At 46.9% G+C, this 20584-nt stretch overlaps 1 protein-coding gene across 1 annotated transcript in view; it reads left to right on the top strand.

Annotated features, from left to right (window-relative positions):
- The window catches only part of LOC135522561 (POU domain, class 6, transcription factor 2-like), a 119959-nt gene that overhangs the window by 36813 nt on the left and 62562 nt on the right, over window positions 1-20584 (top strand). Inside the window, exon 4 of the mRNA XM_064948940.1 lies at window positions 18481-18824. Coding sequence (XP_064805012.1) covers window positions 18481-18824 — 344 coding nt within the window. The remainder of the gene's footprint in view (window positions 1-18480; window positions 18825-20584) is intronic.

The following is a 20584-nucleotide window of genomic DNA, read 5'->3' as shown; positions in this document are numbered from 1 at the left end:
AACCAGACACACAACATAGAATGCCCACCCAGCTCACGTCCTGACCAACACTAAAACAAGGAAAACACACACGAACGATGGTCAGAACGTGACAGTACCCCCCCCCCCCCTCAAGGTGCGGACTCCGAACGCACAACCTAAACCTATAAGGGAGGGTCTGGGTGGGCATCTGTCCGCGGTGGCGGCTCTGGCGCTGGATGTGGACCCCACTTCATAATTGTCTTAGTCCCCCTCCTTAGCGTCCCTTGAGTGGCGACCCTCGCCGCTAACCTCGGCCTAGGAACCCTAACAACGGGCCACACTGGACTGAGGGGCAGCTCCGGACTGAGGGGCAGCTCGGGACTGAGGGGCAGCTCGGGACTGAGAGGAAGCTCAGGCAGGTTGATGAATCGAGCAGATTCTGGCTGGCTGGTGGTTCTGGCAGATTCTGGCTGGCGGTTCCGGCAGATCCTGGCTGGCTGGCAGTTCCGGCAGATCCTGGCTGGCTGGCGGATCCTGGTTGACTGGCGGATCCTGGCAGACTGGCAGTTCTGGCAGATCCTGGCTGAATGGCGGATCCTGGCTGAATGGTAGTTCTGACGGATCCTGGCTGAATGGCGGATCCTGGCTGACTGGCGGATCTGGAAGATCCTGGCTGACTGGCGGATCCTGGCTGACTGGCGGATCCTGGCTGACTGGCAGTTCTGGCAGATCCTGGCTGAATGGCGGATCCTGGCTGACTGGCGGATCTGGAAGATCCTGGCAGACTGGCAGTTCTGGCAGATCCTGGCTGAATGGCGGATCCTGGCTGACTGGCAGTTCTGGCGGATCCTGGCTGACTGGCAGATCTGGAAGGCTCTGGTTGACTGGCAGATCTGGAAGAGTCTGGCTGACTGGCAGATCTGGCAGAGTCTGGCTGACTGGCAGATCTGGAAGAGTCTGGCTGACTGGCAGATCTGGCAGAGTCTGGCTGACTGGCAGATCTGGAAGAGTCTGGCTGACTGGCAGATCTGGAAGAGTCTGGCTGACTGGCAGATCTGGAAGAGTCTGGCTGACTGGCAGATCTGGAAGAGTCTGGCTGACTGGCAGATCTGGAAGAGTCTGGCTGACTGGCAGATCTGGAAGAGTCTTGCTGACTGGCAGATCTGGAAGAGTCTGGATGACTGGCGGTTCCTGGCAGACTGACAGCTCTGGCTGCTCCACGCTGACCAACAGCTCTGGCAGCTCCATGCAGACTGGCAGCTCCATGCAGACTGGCAGCTCTGGCTGCCCCAAGCCGACTGACCGCTCTGGCTGCTCCATGCAGACTGACCGCTCTGGCTGCTCCATGCAGACTGACAGCTCTGGCTGCTCCATGCAGACTGACAGCTCTGGCTGCTCCATGCAGACTGGCAGCTCTGGCTGCTCCAAGCAGACTGGCAGCTCTGGCTGCTCCAAGCAGACTGGCAGCTCTGGCTGCTCCAAGCAGACTGGCAGCTCTGGCTGCTCCAAGCAGACTGGCAGCTCTGGCTGCTCCAAGCAGACTGGCAGCTCTGGCTGCTCCAAGCAGACTGGCAGCTCTGGCTGCTCCAAGCAGACTGTCTGTTCTGGCTGCTCCATGCAGACTGGCGGCGCTGGGCAGACTGGTGGAGCTGGGCAGACTGGCGGAGCTGGGCAGACTGGCGGCGCTGGCGGCGCGGGGCAGACGGGTAGCTCAGGCGGCGCTGGGCAGACGGGTAGCTCAGGCGGCGCTGGGCAGACGGGTAGCTCAGGCGGCGCTGGGCAGACGGGTAGCTCAGGCGGCGCTGGGCAGACGGGTAGCTCAGGCGGCGCTGGACTGAGGGGCGGAAACTCTGGTAGCACCGGTCAGGCGGGAGCACCTATGTTGATGGAACGGAGAGACAGCCTGGTGCGGGGTGCCAGCACTGGTGGTACCGGGCTGGGGACACACACCTGAGGGCGAATGCCTTGCATACTACACCAAAGCAACTCCTCTCTCTCTTCACACTCCCCCAATTCTATTAACACCTCATCGAGTGTCTCCTCATCTCCCATCCGTTCACTCTCCTCCATTCTGTCCAATAACTCCTCGACCCTCTCAGATTCAGCCCTCAGCTTCGCCGATAGCTCCGAATACATCCATGGCTCCTTACGGTTAACAGGGGGAGTTGGCACAGGTCTGGCTCCTGCCTCTGCCACACTCTCCCTGTGCCCCCCCCAAGAAATTTTTGGGGGTACCTCTCGGGCTTCCAGCCGCTCTGCCGTGCTAGCTCCTCATAATGCCACCTCTCTGCTTTCGCTGCCTCCAGCTCGGCTTTGGGGCGGCAATATTCCCCTGGCTCTGCCCAGGGTCCTTTCCCATCAAGTCCATTCCTCCAAATAGTGCAGCCTCTCCCACTGCTGCTGCTGCTGCTGCTGTTGCTCCTGCTGCTGCTTCTCCTGCTGCCTCCGTTTACCACGTCGCTTGGTCCTTGGTTGGTGGGTGATTCTGTAAGGGTTTTCCTGTGGTGAAGTAGAGGAGGACCAAAACGCGGCGTGGTTATATTGATTCATGTTTAATTAAAACAGATAAACATGAACACTACAAAACAACAAACGTGGAAAACCAAAAACAGCCCTATCTGGTGCAAAACACAGAGACAGGAACAATCACCCACAAACACACAGTGAAACCCAGGCTACCTAAATATGGTACCCAATCAGAGACAATGACTAACACCTGCCTCTGATTGAGAACAATATCAGGCCTAACATAGAAATGGACAAACCAGACACACAACATAGAATGCCCACCCAGCTCACGTCCTGACCAACACTAAAACAAGGAAAACACACTCGAACGATGGTCAGAATGTGACAAAGTAGCTATTATTGGAATACAATATTTGTTCAATACAAAAACATCATTATCAATACACCTTTCCGGTAAAAATCTTTCCGGGACATTTGTGTACTTTTTAGCCAGTAGTTCTGAAAGTAGCGCTCAAGGGCCAAAACGGGTCCCCGAATATTCCGTACTATGTCATTATGTGCATATGTAGTATGTCATTGCTCTCTCTCTCTCTCTCTCTCTCTCTCTCTCTCTCTCTCTCTCTCTCTCTCTCTCTGCTATGCCACTGAGCCATTGGGCCCGCCCGGCAACCTCATTGTAAAATACTGGGCAGGCCTGGGCCAGCCTTCTTCTTTCACTGTGAAACTTGTCAATGTGCATCTTGCTAGCTGTCACTGAAATGGCGAGGGGCTAAAACTCATTGTCTGGAGCTCTAATACCTAGGGGGCTGGCCCACGTGGGCCAAGCTGGCAGTGCTCAAATTGGTGCTGTAGGAACAACACATCCAGCCCAAAATAGGGAGGTTTAGAAAAGACATTACATAGTCGCCAAAGTTATGGAACGTCTCTTTAATAATAACACTAAATCAATAAAGACGTATCTACTAATCAATAATGCTTACACTCAACCCACATCTACACCTTTTTATCAATAGTCTGTGCACTTAACATGTCCTTTCCCTACAAAGGTCAGACAGGCATACACTAAACACAGGCATTTCAAAAGTAACAGAAACATCTCAACAGAACAAAGTGCTACTCCAATAAGGGCTCAGGGGGTCACAACACCAGCAAGCCCAGCCATATCACACTAAGGTCACTGTTAAACATGGCTCTCCAATTCCATGTCTGTGAAACCAGAGAGCTTGTGGTGATATTTGTCAGCATATGGTGTTGAAACAAACCCCACGACCATTAGGAGAAGCCTGGACCACTAGGCTGCTAAAAGCTATCTGTGGTTACTAATTGCTGGCCGGGGCCTAATTGCCTTAATTAATAGGCTTGGTGTCTCAGGCCTGAGACAGGGACAGGGGGGCTTATATCAGTGTCAGATGATTTCTGGGGAGTGGTGTTGGGGTCCCTGGGGGGCCATCTCTGGGCTCACCGCAGACACATCACAGATGGAGATCCATTACTCACTGATCATAAGAGAGCATCACTAACTAGATCTGAGCGTAGAGAGAAAAGCAACGGTTTTTGACTTTGTTCAAACACATCGCCCACCCCTCTCCTCTTGTACTCTCCTCCTCTCCACCCTCTTTCTCTCTTCCTAGCCTTATGGAATTACATAACTGTAATTCACAGTGACAAAGTAGGCTAGCACCTTTTGCCCTGACCATGGAGGTTTGTTCAATGAGCTCTCACTGTGAAATTAGCCCTGGTACTCTCATTTTCCAGTTGTAGGGAAATGGTTAAAAGACACATCATATGAAATTAGAAATGATTCAACCAATCTGCTGCTTTTCTCTCTGCCTGCTCATCCTCCCACCCCCCTCTTCCGTCCCTGCCTAATCCTCCTCCCAACCCCCTCTTCCACTCTGCCTGCTCCTCCTCCCAACCCTCTCTTCCCCCCTGCATAATCCTCCTCCCAACCCCCTCTTCCCCTCTGCCCGCTCCTCCTCCCAACCCCCTCTTCCCCCCTGCCTGCTCCTCCTCCCAACCCCATCTTCCCCTCTGCCTGCTCCTCCTCCCAACCCCATCTTCCCCTCTGCCTGCTCCTCCTCCCAACCCCATCTTCCCCCCTGCCTAATCCTCCTCCCAACCCCCTCTTCCCCTCTGTCTGCTCCTCCTCCCAACCCCATCTTCCCCTCTGCCTGCTCCTCCTTCCAACCCCATCTTCCCCTCTGCCTGCTCCTCCTCCCAACTCCATCTTCCCCTCTGCCTGCTCCTCCTCCCAACCCCATCTTCCCCCTGCCTAATCCTCCTCCCAACCCCCTTCCGCTCTGTCTGCTCCTCCTCCCAACCCCATCTTCCCCTCTGCCTGCTCCTCCTCCCAACCCCATCTTCCCCTCTGCCTGCTCCTCCTTCCAACCCCATCTTCCCCTCTGCCTGCTCCTCCTCCCAACCCCATCTTCCCCTCTGCCTGCTCCTCCTCCCAACCCCATCTTCCCCTCTGCCTAATCCTCCTCCCAACCCCATTTTCTCCACTGCCTGCTCCTCCTCCAAACCCCATCTTCTCCTCTGCCTGCTCCTCCTCCCAACCCCATCTTCTCCTCTGCCTGCTCCTCCTCCCAACCCCTTCTTCCCCTCCTCCTCCCAACCCCCTCTTCCCCTCCTCCATTACCCCTTTGCCCTCTCCACTACCCCTTTGCCCTCTCCACTACCCCTCTGCCCTCTCCACTACCCCTCTGCCCTCTCCACTACCCCTCTGCCCTCTCCACTACCCCTTTGCCCTCTCCATTACCCCTCTGCCCTCTCCACTACCCCTCTGCCCTCTCCACTACCCTTTTGCCCTCTCCACTACCCCTCTGCCCTCTCCACTACCCCTCTGCCCTCTCCACTACCCCTCTGCCCTCTCCACTACCCCTTTGCCCTCTCCACTACCCCTCTGCCCTCTCCACTACCCCTCTGCCCTCTCCACTACCCTCTTTGCCCTCTCCACTACCCCTCTGCCCTCTCCACTACCCCTTTGCCCTCTCCACTACCCCTCTGCCCTCTCCACTACCCCTCTGCCCTCTCCACTACCCCTCTGCCTTCTCCACTACCCCTCTGCCCTCTCCACTACCCCTCTGCCCTCTCCACTACCCCTCTGCCCTCTCCACTACCCCTCTGCCCTCTCCACTACCCCTCTGCCCTCTCCACTACCCCTCTGCCCTCTCCACTACCCGTTCCTCTTCCCCCTTCAAGCACCATGTCTGCATCCAGGGAAGACTTCTATGTTTCAGGTGCATGCATACATTTCTCCTGATGATATATTGTCCCGGTAGGGAATTTCACTTACCGCTGCTGCCTTTTGCTGAACCTGTTGCTAGTCAGTGAGCACGATAGGTGTATAAGTGGCGAGGGTCTTCATTCATCATACATCGTTCTTGGACCGCAAATATCTCATAGGCGATTCAGTAGGAAACTACTAAAACGGCACAAAGAATCCCTGTAGGAAGCAGCTGGGGTTATATCAAATGCTGTGCAATAAATAATGTACGGATTGTTTGCATGTGTAATGGAATATACATTTTTGATGTTTGCATCTTGCCAACATTTCGGTTTATGTGGTATGAAACTCACAATTATTGGTGCTCGAGACTGACACTATACATCTCTCATACATTTCTGACACTGTCTTTGCCTATGAATTTTGAAATCAGTTTTTCCCCCCCAATCACATTCGCTGCTGTGTTGTGTTGTATTAAAGAGCATCACTAATCACAACAGGCTCTGTGTTACTCAGAAGTCTCCACATCACTGGGGCTGACAATGTTGTGCTGGTGGGCATGTTGTGCTGTGCAAAAGTGCTTACGCGCTCCCACAGACAACCAAAGGGAATAATTAAAGACGGAAGATGTCGGCAGAAGAATGGAGAGCAAATCCCATTGTTTGGGGTTATTTCATCCCACCAAATTCTTTCTCTCCTTCTATTCTCGCATTTCACTATGGGTCTATGGCACACTTTCAAACAAGCGAAGGCAGTGTACAACAAAGGGGGCTATGATGTCCTACTCATCCCTACATTGTCTTTTCATTCTTTCAGAATCATTTGATATCTGGGGGAGTGGGTGAGTGAAGTGGCGAGTGAGGCAACGCTTCATAACCCCATAATGTAGCTGCCTGGAAGCTGAGAATGAAATATGTTTTTTAAAGGACAAGCTGTGCGCTCTCATTTCTCCCTCCCTCCTCTTTTGTTTTCTAATGGCATCATTTTTTAAACAACCCACCCACCCCCCACCCCCCACCCCCACCCCCCACAATCCAAACTGTTATCAAAATAATCCCCAACGAAATTCTAATTTAAGTTGAGCAGACTATTAGAGTAGCTCGCCTACACTCCATTTTGGGAGCAGTAAATGTAGCCCCTCAATCTCTCCCAGCTTTTACTGTCAGTCAGAGAGCACTCAGTCATCTCTGTGCATCAGGTCCACAATATTGATTTTTCCAGCCACCGAAACAGCCGCATGAACATACATTTTGCATTAGGCTTTTACGCCCTGCCTCCTCCTCGGTCTGACAACAGGTGACGGGACCATGGACAGGCTGTGATAACCCTGGCCTGCCAAGGCTAACAGGCTTGACCGGGGCTCCAGACTCCACTGGAGTACATACCACTGAAGGACAAAAGGCAGAGCTAGAGGGCCAATCATGTCTGTTGTGTTCAGTGACACACATTCTGTATCTTCTCCACATCTGTCTGAACCTCCCTTCTGGATGGTCTTTGAAGAGCGAGAGAAGCCTGCTATGTTCATAGGGAGTTTTCCTACTTGAGTGGGCTAAGCAGCCATGCCTGGCATTACATCTTTATTGACCATAGTACTGTAGTGATTGATGTATGATGTTGACATTTCGCATGGACAGATACAGAGTTAAATAGAGTAGGGAAAAATGAGAAATAATGATGAAAATCAACTATAGCAATTAAATATCTACAGTGAGTCAAAACTAAAGCTGTCCCCTCTCCTAATATTACAGGACTCGATACTTTAAAATCCTTCCCCTGGGGTGAGAATTCCACCACACAGCTTGAGATTGCATTGCATCACAAAGAGATGTGTGGATCCCGATAAGCAGTGCGTTTTACTTTGTAAAACCCCATGGCCCACTCAACTCAGTCTCAACTGCTAACATTTTTGTATTGTCTAAACACCTCCAAAGCAGTATTGAAACACTGACTGCGGGTAATATTTTTACACAGTTGGATCTTTGATCCCGGTTTTATTTCCCGGTGATTATTCCAACCATGGCCAAGGAGCAGGAATCTATTTTGATGCTGACATTTTAAACCCTTCTCTACACAAGACTGTGATGATGAAATATTTTCAATTTCAGTTCATCTATAAAAAAAAAGGCGAAGGGAAGTATATCATTGTGCTGAATTATTATGCTTGAGCCGCCATATTGCAAATACCAATAATATGAACTATTTCTTGGGAGACAGCAATCTCCTAAAATGATTTACCACTGTGATAAAAGTGGCAACAAATGTTTTCATCCAGTTTAACAGTCCAAGTGAGTTTACTCTTTAATCCTAGGGGTAAAAATGTCCTTCCTCCGTCATAATTACCAAGAGCCTCGCCGACCAGCCCATCTCTCTCCAGTGTAGTAATTACCTGTGTGGCTCATTGAGCAACCAATTGAGACGGTGCTTGATGTGCTCCCACTGAGAACAGTGAGGCAGAGAAATAATAGGGATGTTGTTCCTCTCCTCTCCCTTGACTTGTTCAAGAACCACAGCACAGTTTAGAAGACCCCTAAAATACAGGATGAGTCAGAAGAGAAATGTTTATTTACGTCATGAAGGCACCACGAGGTGTTCAGGCGGTAGTGCGTACAGCCCAGTACATCACTGGGGCCAAGTTTCCTGCCATCCAGGACCTCTATACCAGGCAGTGTCAAAGGAAGGCCCTAAAAATTGTCCGACTCCAGCCACCCTAGTCATAGACTGTTCTCTCTGCTACCGAACGGCAAGCTGTACCGGAGCACCAAGTCTAGGTCCAGGAGGCTTCTAAACAGCTTCTACCCCCAAGCCATGAGACTTCTGAACATCTAATCAAATTGCTACCCAGACTATTTGCATTGTTCCCCCCCCTTTCTTTACGCTGATGCTACTCTGTTATTATCTATGCATAGTCACTTTAATAACTCTACCTACATGTACATATTACCTCGACTAACCAGTGCCCCCTTACATTGACTCTGTGTACATTGACTCCAGTACCCCCTGTATGTAGCTTCGCTATTGTTATTTTACTACTGCTCTTTAATTATGTGTTACTTTTATTACTTATTTGATTTCATAATAAAAATATTACAAATAAGTATTTTTCTTAAAACTCCATTGTTGGTTAAGGGCTTGTAAGTAAGCATTTCACTGTTGTATTCGGCACATGTGACAAATACAATTTGATTTGATTTACTACAACATGCTAATGATGCTGGGCAGAGAGAGAGTCGAAGATAGATAGCGGTCAGAAAGAAGTTTCTCATCTCACTGTGGACTGGAAGGTTTACAGGATAGATAGAGCATTGTTTGTTTTAGGTAGATTCGTTTTTTGACCTTTGGATGTTTCACGCCTCCGAACGTTTGAACACATATTGTACAGTCGTGGCCAAAAGTTTTGAGAATGACACAAATATGAATTTCCACAAAGTTTGCTACGTCAGTGTCTTTACATATTTTTGTCAGATGTTACTATGGAATACTGAAGTATAATTACAAGCATTTCATAAGTGTCAAAGGCTTTTATTGACAATTACAGTGCCTTGCGAAAGTATTCGGCCCCCTTGAAATTTGCGACCTTTTGCCACATTTCAGGCTTCAAACATAAAGATATAAAACTGTATTTTTTTGTGAAGAATCAACAACAAGTGGGACACAATCATGAAGTAGAACGACATTTATTGGATATTTCAAACCTTTTTAACAATTCAAAAACTGAAAAACTGGGCGTGCAAAATTATTCAGCCCCCTTAAGTTAATACTTTGTAGCGCCACCTTTTGCTGCGATTACAGCTGTAAGTCGCTTGGGGTATGTCTCTATCAGTTTTGCACATCGAGAGACTGAAATTTTTTCCCATTCCTCCTTGCAAAACAGCTCGAGCTCAGTGAGGTTGGATGAACAGCAGTTTTCAGTTCTTTCCACAGATTCTCGATTGGATTCATGTCTGGACTTTGACTTGGCCATTCTAACACCTGGATATGTTTATTTTTGAACCATTCCATTGTAGATTTTGCTTTATGTTTTGGATCATTGTCTTGTTGGAAGACACATCTCCGTCCCAGTCTCAGGTCTTTTGCAGACTCCATCAGGTTTTCTTCCAGAATGGTCCTGTATTTGGCTCCATCCATCTTCCCATCAATTTTAACCATCTTCCCTGTCCCTGCTGAAGAAAAGCAGGCCCAAACCATGATGCTGCCACCACCATGTTTGACAGTGGGGATGGTGTGTTCACGGTGATGAGCTGTGTTGCTTTTACGCCAAACATAACGTTTTGCATTGTTGCCAAAAAGTTCAATTTTGGTTTCATCTGACCAGAGCACCTTCTTCCACATGTTTGGTGTGTCTCCCAGGTGGCTTGTGGCAAACTTTAAACGACACTTTTTACGGATATCTTTAAGAAATGGCTTTCTTCTTGCCACTCTTCCATAAAGGCCAGATTTGTGCAATATACGACTGATTGTTGTCCTATGGACAGAGTCTCCCACCTCAGCTGTAGATCTCTGCAGTTCATCCAGAGTGATCATGGGCCTCTTGGCTGCATCTCTGATCAGTCTTCTCCTTGTATGAGCGGAAAGTTTAGAGGGACGGCCAGGTCTTGGTAGATTTGCAGTGGTCTGATACTCCTTCCATTTCAATATTATCGCTTGCACAGTGCTCCTTGGGATGTTTAAAGCTTGGGAAATCTTTTTGTATCCAAATCCGGCTTTAAACTTCTTCACAATAGTATCTCGGACCTGCCTGGTGTGTTCCTTGTTCTTCATGATGCTCTCTGCGCTTTTAACGGACCTCTGAGACTATCACAGTGCAGGTGCATTTATACGGAGACTTGATTACACACAGGTGGATTGTATTTATCATCATTAGTCATTTAGGTCAACATTGGATCATTCAGAGATCCTCACTGAACTTCTGGAGAGAGTTTGCTGCACTGAGAGTAAAGGGGCTGAATAATTTTGCACGCCCAATTTTTCAGTTTTTGATTTGTTAAAAAAGTTTGAAATATCCAATAAATGTCGTTCCACTTCATGATTGTGTCCCACTTGTTGTTGATTCTTCAAAAAAAATACAGTTTTATATCTTTATGTTTGAAGCCTGAAATGTGGCAAAAGGTCGCAAAGTTCAAGGGGGCCGAATACTTTCGCAAGGCACTGTACATGAAGTTGATGCAAAGAGTCAATATTTGCAGTGTTGACCCTTTTTTTTTGAGACCTCTGCAATCCGCCCGGGCATGCTGTCAATGAACTTCTGGGCCACATCCTGACTGATGGCAGCCCATTCTTGCATAATCAATGCCTGGAGTTTGTCAGAATTTGTGGGGTTTAGTTTGTCCACCCGCCTCTTGAGAATTGACCACAAGTTCTCAATGGGATTAAGGTCTGGGGAGTTTCCTGGCCATGTTCCCCGAGCCACTTAGTTATCACTTTTGCCTTATGGCAAAGTGCTCCATCATGCTGGAAAAGGCATTGTTCATCACCAAACTGTTCCTGGATGGTTGGGAAAGTTGCTCTCGGAGGATGTGTTGGTACCATTCTTTATTCATGGCTGTGTTCTTCGGCAAAATTGTGAGTGAGCCCACTCCCTTGGCTGAGAAGCAACCCCACACATGAATGGTCTCAGGATGCTTTACTGTTGGCATGACACAGGACTGATGGTAGCGCTCACCTTGTCTTCTCCGGACAAGCTTTTTTCCGGATGCCCCAAACAATCAGAGAAAATGACTTTACCCCAGTCCTCAACAGTCCAATCCCTGTACCTTTCGCATAATATCAGTCTGTGCCTGATGTTTTTCCTGGAGAGAAGTGGCTTCTTTGCTGCCCTGCCTGACACCAGACCATCCTCCAAAAGTCTTTGCCTCACTGTGTGTGCAGATGCACTCACACCTGCCTGCTGCCATTCCTGAGCAAGCTCTGTACAGGCGGTGCCCCGATCCCGCAGCTGAATCAACTTTAGGAGATGGTCCTGGCGCTGGCTGGACTTTCTTGGGCGCCCTGAAGCCTTCTTCACAACAATGATGCAGATTGCCATCATATAAACTGAGGCTGCAGACATTGTGAAAAATAATTGTTGTGTCATTCTCAAAACTTTTGGCCACGACTGTACAGTTTGCACTGACTGTTGTGACCTAGACTATTTTTCGTACTTGAAGAACTCTTTACAGTTCATTGGATGGACTGGACTCCTCATCTTTATATTGTATTCAAACGGTTTGTGCGATATACACTATACCACGAAAGAAAGAGGAGTCCAGTCCATTCAGTGAAGTGTAAAGAGCTAGTCTATCTATGTGGTAAACTGTGTGGGTTGAAGCCAGGCCAGTCAATGTTCCTTTATCTGGACATGATGGCTACTCCGTTACTACTTTGGCCTTTTCTGTGAACTGAGTGTGATGAGCATGGATGTAGACACAATCCCATTGAAGGCTTCTCCTTTCAATTATAACATCACCTTTTGCCATTGATGACCTTCTTTCAATACTGTATATAACTGGACAAATACTTGGCCTTCCTTTATGTTCCGCCTTTTTCATTGCACCTTGTACGAATGTGTCCTAACTAAAGAAAAGAGTTACCAACACATGCATTGTGCAGAGCAGACAGATATGACTAATGCTCATTGCGCGCACACACACACAAACACAGGGCAGAGCTGTTGTTAACACAGAGGAGAAAACAACAGAGTCCAAATCAAGTCCAAAGAGAGAACTGCATTAACGGAGGGTTGGCAGGGACCAGAGAGGGCCCTGTGGTAATGAGAGAGTTGGCTGCTTCTCTCTCCTCCTCCCCTGAGCGACACAGGAAACAAAAATAGCATTGTGTCTGACGAACAAGCAGGTTTTGACCTAACCTTTTCGACCTCTGACAATCAGTCTCGCTTCGTACTTCACAAAGAGTCAGGGCTGCGGCAGTCAAAGACGACAGTCAATTTTTTTTTTTGAATGGTGGCACCATCCCCGATGAAACAAAGTAGACAAGAGCCTACAGTATCCTGGGTCCTAGAACCACACAGGTCACGTGACTCTTACCCCTCTGTGGTGCAGAGAATCATTGTATGTTGTTTGAGGGATTTCATCTCCCACCTACTGGGACCTCTTATGGTCCAGAAGTGTTACTGAAATGCACATCTAATGTTTTTAGTTGATTCATGTCTTTTGAGTCCTTCTTCTGTGATGTGGCTTATTCCTTATTATCCTCATTAACAGAGGATTGCTGGTTCAACAGTCAGATTGGGAGCCTCGCTCTTTTACCACTAAGCATGGTGCCTATATAAGTGAGAGGACCACTCGAACATAGTACTAGGATTGGTGAGCACGCATCCAGGGAAGTGTAGAGCATATAATGAGCTCCATAGGATTCCAGCAGCCTTTTGGCCTGTCTCCAACTTCACCAAGCCTCCCTTTCTCATCCTCCATCCATCCACTGTCTGCTTGAGGAGAGAGGGAGAGCACAAACAATTAGTGGAGACAGGGCTGCTGGATCATGTGCTCAGCCAAAGCCATCAGACAGCCGCGGTTAGAAGAATGTGCTTCCTAAAGCCGGGTGCCCAGTTACAAGGGGTAGAAGGGTCAGTGGGCTTGAAAGTCTTCACAAGATGACAGAATTTATAAACCACAGCTGTTAAAGAATATAGTTACCTGTGGTGCAGCCCTTATAATAAGGCCACATGGGGCTTCTTCCATATTCCCTCAGTATTTGTTTTTCTTCTTCTTCATATTCTTTTATCGTGCCACTCTTTCCTCCTCTGCTTCAGGTCAGCGCTTGGAGGAAATTCTCCGAATCCTCTTTGATCGTCCCTAGGTTTCGATGTTGTTTTTTTTACAGACATTTTCTATTTCTCTCTCTCTCGCACGCGCTCTCCTTTTCGTTTGTTCGTTCTGTCTTTCTTTCATTCGTCCCATTTTCCATCTTTTAACTGGCGCATTCCACATTTTCTTGTGGTTCACTTGTAAGGGAAGACAGAGAGAGGCGCCCGGTCCTGTCATACATTGCGAGACAACTTGCCCCAACATTTCAAGCGAGAATTGGACTCTTTCGCTTTCGCGAGCCCAAGATGATATATAATTCATGGTGGGGTTTTGGGAGAGGTGTCAATGTGTCAGGAGGTAGAAGAAATGTAAAAGTATTGCTGCTGTTTACTGGCCCAGAGACACTGGTCACGTCCTAAATGGTAACCTATTCCTTTTAAAGTGCAACACTTTTGAGCAGGGTCTGATAGGGCTCTGATAACAAAAAGTAGTGCATTATATAAGGAATAGGGTGCCATTTGAGACGTACTCACGAGCTTCCTTTGCTGGCATTCTTCTTCTGCTACTTAGAACTGAGGAAAATGGGGAGGTCTTGATCAAATGTTCGTATGCGCCTGTCCAGAACCAACAGCGACCAGACTAATCAAAGAAATGTCTGCCCTGATATTTTATTTATTAATCTCACTATGAAACATAATTAGTGAAGTGCAATGATTCAGTACGTATACAAGTTTGTCTACCCCTCTATTCACGAATGCTCTGTTGCATTATCAATACGCCAATCAACACAATTTTTTGTGCCATTGATCTGTTGTTATTCTCTCAATTTCTCGAGACCTCTCATTGTTTTTCAAGGCTGAAAACAAAGTCTTGGGCTGCAGGTAGCCCTACAGTGAGTGGCAAGAGCCACCTGAACATCAATCGGATCTTTGTCTGGTGCCGGACGTGCACCACGCCGCCAGTACCACTTCCCAAGGGACAAAGTCAAGTAGATTCACAGTCAAATGTTCAACCTCTCAGAGCGTAGTCTTCCCCTTCCTTTCACTGGAGAACGAGTGGGTCAGTTAGAAATGTGATGTATTGGTCAAGTCAACTGGTATGCATGTCTTTATATTTGGTTTTGTTATTAGAAATCGTCTGGTTTTTGCACTCTCTTCATTCGAATTACTGAGTGATACGGATAAAATGCTGTATGCCTTAGGTCAATACAGTCACTTATACAGTCACTTATACAGTCACTTAGGGCTTTGTTAAACAATAAGGACAAAGGATTTTCAGAGTCAATGGTTACAAATTTGTGCCATCCAATACTGTACTATAGAAGGGCTGAATACGTTGCATTAGGAAAGTATTCAGACCCCTTGACTTTTTCCACATTTTGTTACATTACAGCCTTATTCTGAAATTGATTAAATAGTTTTTTTCTCCCACTAATCTACACACAAAACCCCATAATGACATCACAATACCCCATGACGACATCACAATACCAATAATGACAAAGCAAAAACAGGTTTTCAGAAAACTGAAATATCATATTTATATTATAATTCAAACCCTTTACTCAGTGCTTTGTTGAAGAACCTTTGGCAGCAATTACAGCCTTGAGTCTTCTTGGGCGTGACACTACAAGCTTGACACACCTGTATTTGGGCAGATTCTCCCAGTCTTCTCTGCAGATCCTCTCAAGCTCTGTCAGGTTGGATAGGTAGCGTCGCTGCACAGCTATTTTCAGGTCCCTCGAGAGATGTTAGATCGAATTAAAGTCCGAGCTCTGGCTGGGCAACTCAAGGACATTCAGAGACTTGTCCCAAAGCCACTCCTGTGTTGTCTTGGCTGTGTGCTTAGGGTCGTTGTCCTGTTGGAAGGTGAACCTTTGCCCCAGTCGGAGGTCTAAAGCGCTCTGGAGCATGTTTTCATCAAGGATCTCTCTGTACTTTGCTCTAGTCATTGTCCCTCAATCCTGACTAGTCTCCCAGTCCCTGCTGCTGAAAAACATCGAAACAGCATGATGTTGCCACCACCATGCTTCACCGAAGGGATGGTATTGGCCAGGTATTGCCTGGTTTACTCCAGATGTGACACTTGGCATTCAGGCCAAATAATTTAATCTTGGTTTCATCAGACCAGAGAATCTTGTTTGTCATGGTCTGAGAGTCCTTCAGGTGTATTTTGGCAAACACCAAGCAGGCTGTCATGTGCCTTTTACTGAGGAGTGGCTTCCGTCTGGCCACTCTAACATGCTGTAAAGGCCTGATTGGTGGAGTGCTGCAGAGATGGTTGTCCTTCTGGAAGGTTCTCCCATCTCCACAGAGGAACTCACTATCAGAGTGACCATCTGGTTCTTGGTCACATCCCTGACCAAGGCTCTTCTCCCCGATTGCTCAGTTTGGCCGGGCAGCCAGCTCTAGGAAGAGTCTTGGTGGTTCCTAACTTCTTCCATTTAAGAATGATGGAGGCCACTGTGTTCTTGCGGACCTTCAATGCTGCAGAGTTTTTTTTGGTACCCTTCCTCAGATCTGTACATCGACAAAATCCTCTCTCGTAGCTCTATGGACAATTCATTCGACCTCATGGCTTAGTTTTTGCTCTGACATGCACTGTCAACTGTGGGACCTTCTATAGACAGGTGTGTGCCTTTCCAAATCATGTCCAATCAATTGAATTTATTGTAGAAACAGCTCAAAGATGATCAATGGAAACAGGATGCACTTGAGCTCATTGCCATAGCAAAGGATCTGAATACTTATGTAAATAAGGTATTTCTGCTTTTTATTTATTTCCAAAATAATCTAAAACCCTGTTTTCGCTTTGTCATTACAGGGTATTTTGTAGATTGATGAGGATTATGTTTATTTAATACATTTTAGAATAAGGCTGTAATGCAACAGAATGTGGAATAAGTGAAGGGGTCTGAATACTTTCTGAATACACAGTACATGTACAGTAAGTATAGCATATTATGGGAGTGAAAATGTATTCCTTTTCCAGTCTTGTCCTGTCAATTTTTTTCCTGTACTGTCCTGATTCCGCAATACTTCTACAACCCCAGAACTTTTCTGTCCCTTCCCGATAAAAATCACTCCTGTCCCGTTCCATGCGAGTTCTTGCACTCAGAAATATGTTGGCTATTGTGCTTGTTTAGGAAGTATTGAAAATAATTTCAGTAATGTAATATGCGACTGTGATATGTGGTTGTCTTTACTATTTTAGTTAAATGCAATGACTGTAGGCCTAAATGGCTCTGGATAAGAGCATATTCTAAATTACCTAAATGTAGATCGATTAAGGCTGGAGGATGAGGACAGAGACAGCCAACACCAGCCAAACTCAGATGGGCCAATTACGCGCTGCTGTCAGACTTCAAAATGAGCAGACCAAGGCGCAGCGTGCATTGAGTTCCACATTCTTTTAATACAAAGTGAAACTAGAACCAAAACTTACAAAGACCGTGAAGACGTAGTGCCCCAAAACACCTACACAAACAATATCCCACAAGGCAGGTGGGAGATAGGGCTTCCTAAATATGATCCCCAATTAGAGGCAACAATTACCAGCTGCCTCTAATTGGGAACCATACAAAACACCAACATAGAAATACACATTCTAGAACACCACCCTAGTCACACCCTGACCTAAACCACTATAGAGAATCCAAGGGCTCTCTATGGTCAGGGTGTGACAGATGCCCTATGGGACTCCCAATCACAGCTGGTTGTGATACAGCCTGGATTCAAACCAGGTTGTCTGTAGTGACACCTCTAGCACTGAGATGCAGTGCCTTAGACCACTGCGCCACCTGGGAGCCCCATATGAACATTTACAACATGAACATACAAAATAAAAACAGAGTGGTAGTACTGCATAAGTCAATCTATTTCTATTTTGCTCTTCACCTCAAATGATACGGGTTTAGTTAAATACATAAACAATTGGGCTTGACGGGTTTAGTTAAATACATAAACAATTGGGCTTGACGGGTTTAGTTAAATACATAAACAATTGGGCTTGACAGTAAAGTTGTTAGGAGTACAGCTCCTGCTCTCCGGTTGGTAGCCTATTTGATTAAACCACAGCATTTTTTTTACAAGCCTTCCTTGTCAACAGACAACTCCATAAAATGTTGCTAAAACATCAGTCTTTCCTTGGCTCTAATGTTAATGTTAGTGATGGGTCCTTGGCTGCAACAAGACATGGCAATTCCTTGAACGCCTCATCATTTAGCCTACTGATGTTGGTTGGCATCTGAAACCTAATGACTGGCAACAACTGGAGTGAGCCGACAGAAGGGGCAGAGGGGAAATGACCTTTAAAACAAATGTTTATTAAGTAAACAGTATAAAGCCAAGCCTACACACTTGCTCCACACATGACATATTTACGCAGAACAAAACTATATTTTATAACTATTCCTGTACTACCCATCCCTGTAGACTGTTGATCCTGTCCCATCCTGTCTCGAACTTTACTCCCATTCCTGCCAGAATCCCGCGAGACCCGCGAGATTCGGGAGTCCTGTTCCCCTGTCAAACTCGAGTATGCGTGTCTGTCTCTCTGAAACATCTCTGCCTCAGTGTTTCGCTGAAACTGTGCATGAAATGTATGAACATTTAAATCTAGAAATGAGGATAATGGCATGCCATTATTGAATCCAATTAGTTAATGGATTGATTTCTTAAGATGTCCAGTCAAGATGAATGGCTCTTCATAGGAGATTTTCTGCAATTAAACCCAAGATCGTGGCATCCATTGCGTGAAATTGAACAGATTCTATCTAGAGAGAGCAATTATGTCAATCAATGTATATAGCTTTGTCCTCTAACTTGAAGTTAAGTGGTTCTGTAAGTCCGCTGTAGAAGTTAAAAAACTACAGGACTTTGTTGTGGCGCTGCCCAATTTTTACATCATCGTTCCACACCTCCACCTAGCATGTATCGTGTGTGAGGCGTGAGCATTCTTTTTCAGTATGATAACCTGACTGCTGGTTTTCATGATTGCACATGAACTGTGATGATGATAACATAACAATGGAGATGATATCAGGAGGTTGACACTCTGCTTCTGTTTCTCTTCCTTCTTCAGCTACCTCATCCCTGAACTCCCAGCTTCAGCACCTGCAGCAGCTCCAACAGATACAACAGCACCACCATCAGCAACAACAGCACCACCATCAGCAACAACAACACCACCATCAGCAGCATCAACACTCCCACAGCCACGCCCACAACCAGCTGTCATCGCAGGGTCGCATGACCCCGCCCGGCCTTCAGCAGTCTTCTGTCTCGGTCCCCTCCCCTGGATCCGCCTCCTCCTCCACCGCCTCCATGACTGGCTCTGGCCAACCGCCGCAGTCTTCGCCCCTCCGGCAAAACCAATCGCCGGCCCGCAGCCTACCCTCACCCGTCACCCCGCCCATGCCGCTGCAGGTGAGCTCACTCTTACCCCCTCCTGTTCGGGTACGCCAATGGTTTAGTCACAAAATGATCTATAACTTTGTTATCCAAGTTGGAAGAATAGTCGTTTACGTAGACCTTACTGCTTTTTGCTGCTGTACCTTTGACACCCTCATACAAAACTTCAGCAAATGGGTGTATTTTTCAATTGTCTTACTAGTGGTGATATGCTATAGTTGGGTGCGTTGTATAGAGACGGAGGCCAACCTCAAGTTAACACCATGCTGATGCCTACTTAATAGACCTGGTTTGTCCATGTACTCTATTCTATACTTGATATGAAACAAAACCCAGTGTTTGACTCCTGGCAGGCAGCTCTGCTGTCAGTGTGGGGAACATCAAATGTGCATCTCATCGACAAGGTCATCCTACAGTGAGAGGTTTCTTCAAAGCACACTAAACCCGAGTCTCGAGCCATCATGCATAACTTTTCCAACTGTTATCCATCCCAGCTCTCATCAACATTTATCCGTCTTTTTTAGCTTAGCTGCCCTTCCCTTCCCTCATCCGACCTACTTTTCAGTCAGTTTGTCTGTCCATCAATCTCGGCCCCCTTCTGTCCATCTGACGATAATAACCTATTTTATATCCCTGTGGTTTCATTTCTGGTGGAGCCTGGCCAGAGTCGCCTCCCTCTCCTCAGCCACATTCATCAGCGTCAGGCCCTTATTGTGTTGTGGCGCCGAGCCCTTCTTTAAGGCCTGGATGAGTACAGCCATTTGTTTCCCCCCTTGCACCCCTCTCCGGCCCTGTCATGGCCTAGTGAGACTCAGCAGGAAAAACAGACGCCCGCATTTAATGACCTCCAAAGGCTTGCTAGCTGCTGCCTGCCTCCCAGACCTAGATGCCAACCATATACTGTAGCCACAGTCCAGCCATGGCAATGAATCCTGAGCGCTGATGGTAGATTGGGCTAGTGAAAGGCTTTGTATCCCAAATGGCACCCTATTCCCTTCATAGTGCACTACTTCTGACCAGGGCCCATAGGGCTCTGGTCAAAAGTAGTGCACTATATAGTAAGCTTGGGCTGTATACCGTGTACCAGGGTATTTGGAAATAGCCACAGGATGGTTTTTCAACACCGTCAAAACTAGTTCATTGAAGCTTGTTTATACATTTTAATATTTGCAGCTACTTTTTAAGTAAATATCTGCAGTCAACTTGTGCAATGTGTTAGAAGATAAAGCAGATTGCGCTCTTCATTTCACTTGTCACATTTTTTTTCATTATGAAGCTTACCGTACTTCCCCAGAACAGTTGAGCCAGTCACGTGTTTGTTTGTAAATATATATTGAAACTCAAGTGTGTTTTGTTGCTTCAATAAAGAGAACAGGGACATGCAACTATAGTTTTTCTTCACAGAAAAGACATTAGTGCAACACATTCGGCAGAAAATAGCTTCATTTTCATCAGATGACAACAGAAGTGCAACGCTATTTGGTGGGGAGCCACAGTTGTAGGCTAAATGACCTTACAATAAAAAAGCACTGCATTTTTTGAAAAAAAAAACTGCATGGCCATCATATTTCTGTTTATCATAGAAATAATGTAGCCAGCTACATTTCCTCATGTTTTTCATATAGTTAATCTGTCATTTTACTTGAGAACAGTAGGCTGGCTACACCTAGAAAAATACCGGAGAAAAGTAGCTCCACATCAGTCAGAGTGCTGCCTGCTGATAGAATGCCCATTAGTGAAGTGGAGAAATGCAACTGAAGCACAAAATGAGTCTG

Source organism: Oncorhynchus masou, chromosome 30 (assembly GCF_036934945.1).
Source record: "Oncorhynchus masou masou isolate Uvic2021 chromosome 30, UVic_Omas_1.1, whole genome shotgun sequence".
NCBI classification, from domain to species: domain Eukaryota; kingdom Metazoa; phylum Chordata; class Actinopteri; order Salmoniformes; family Salmonidae; genus Oncorhynchus; species Oncorhynchus masou.
The sequence above is the reverse complement of the archived record's forward strand: the minus strand, read 5'-3'. Positions and strand labels throughout refer to the sequence as shown.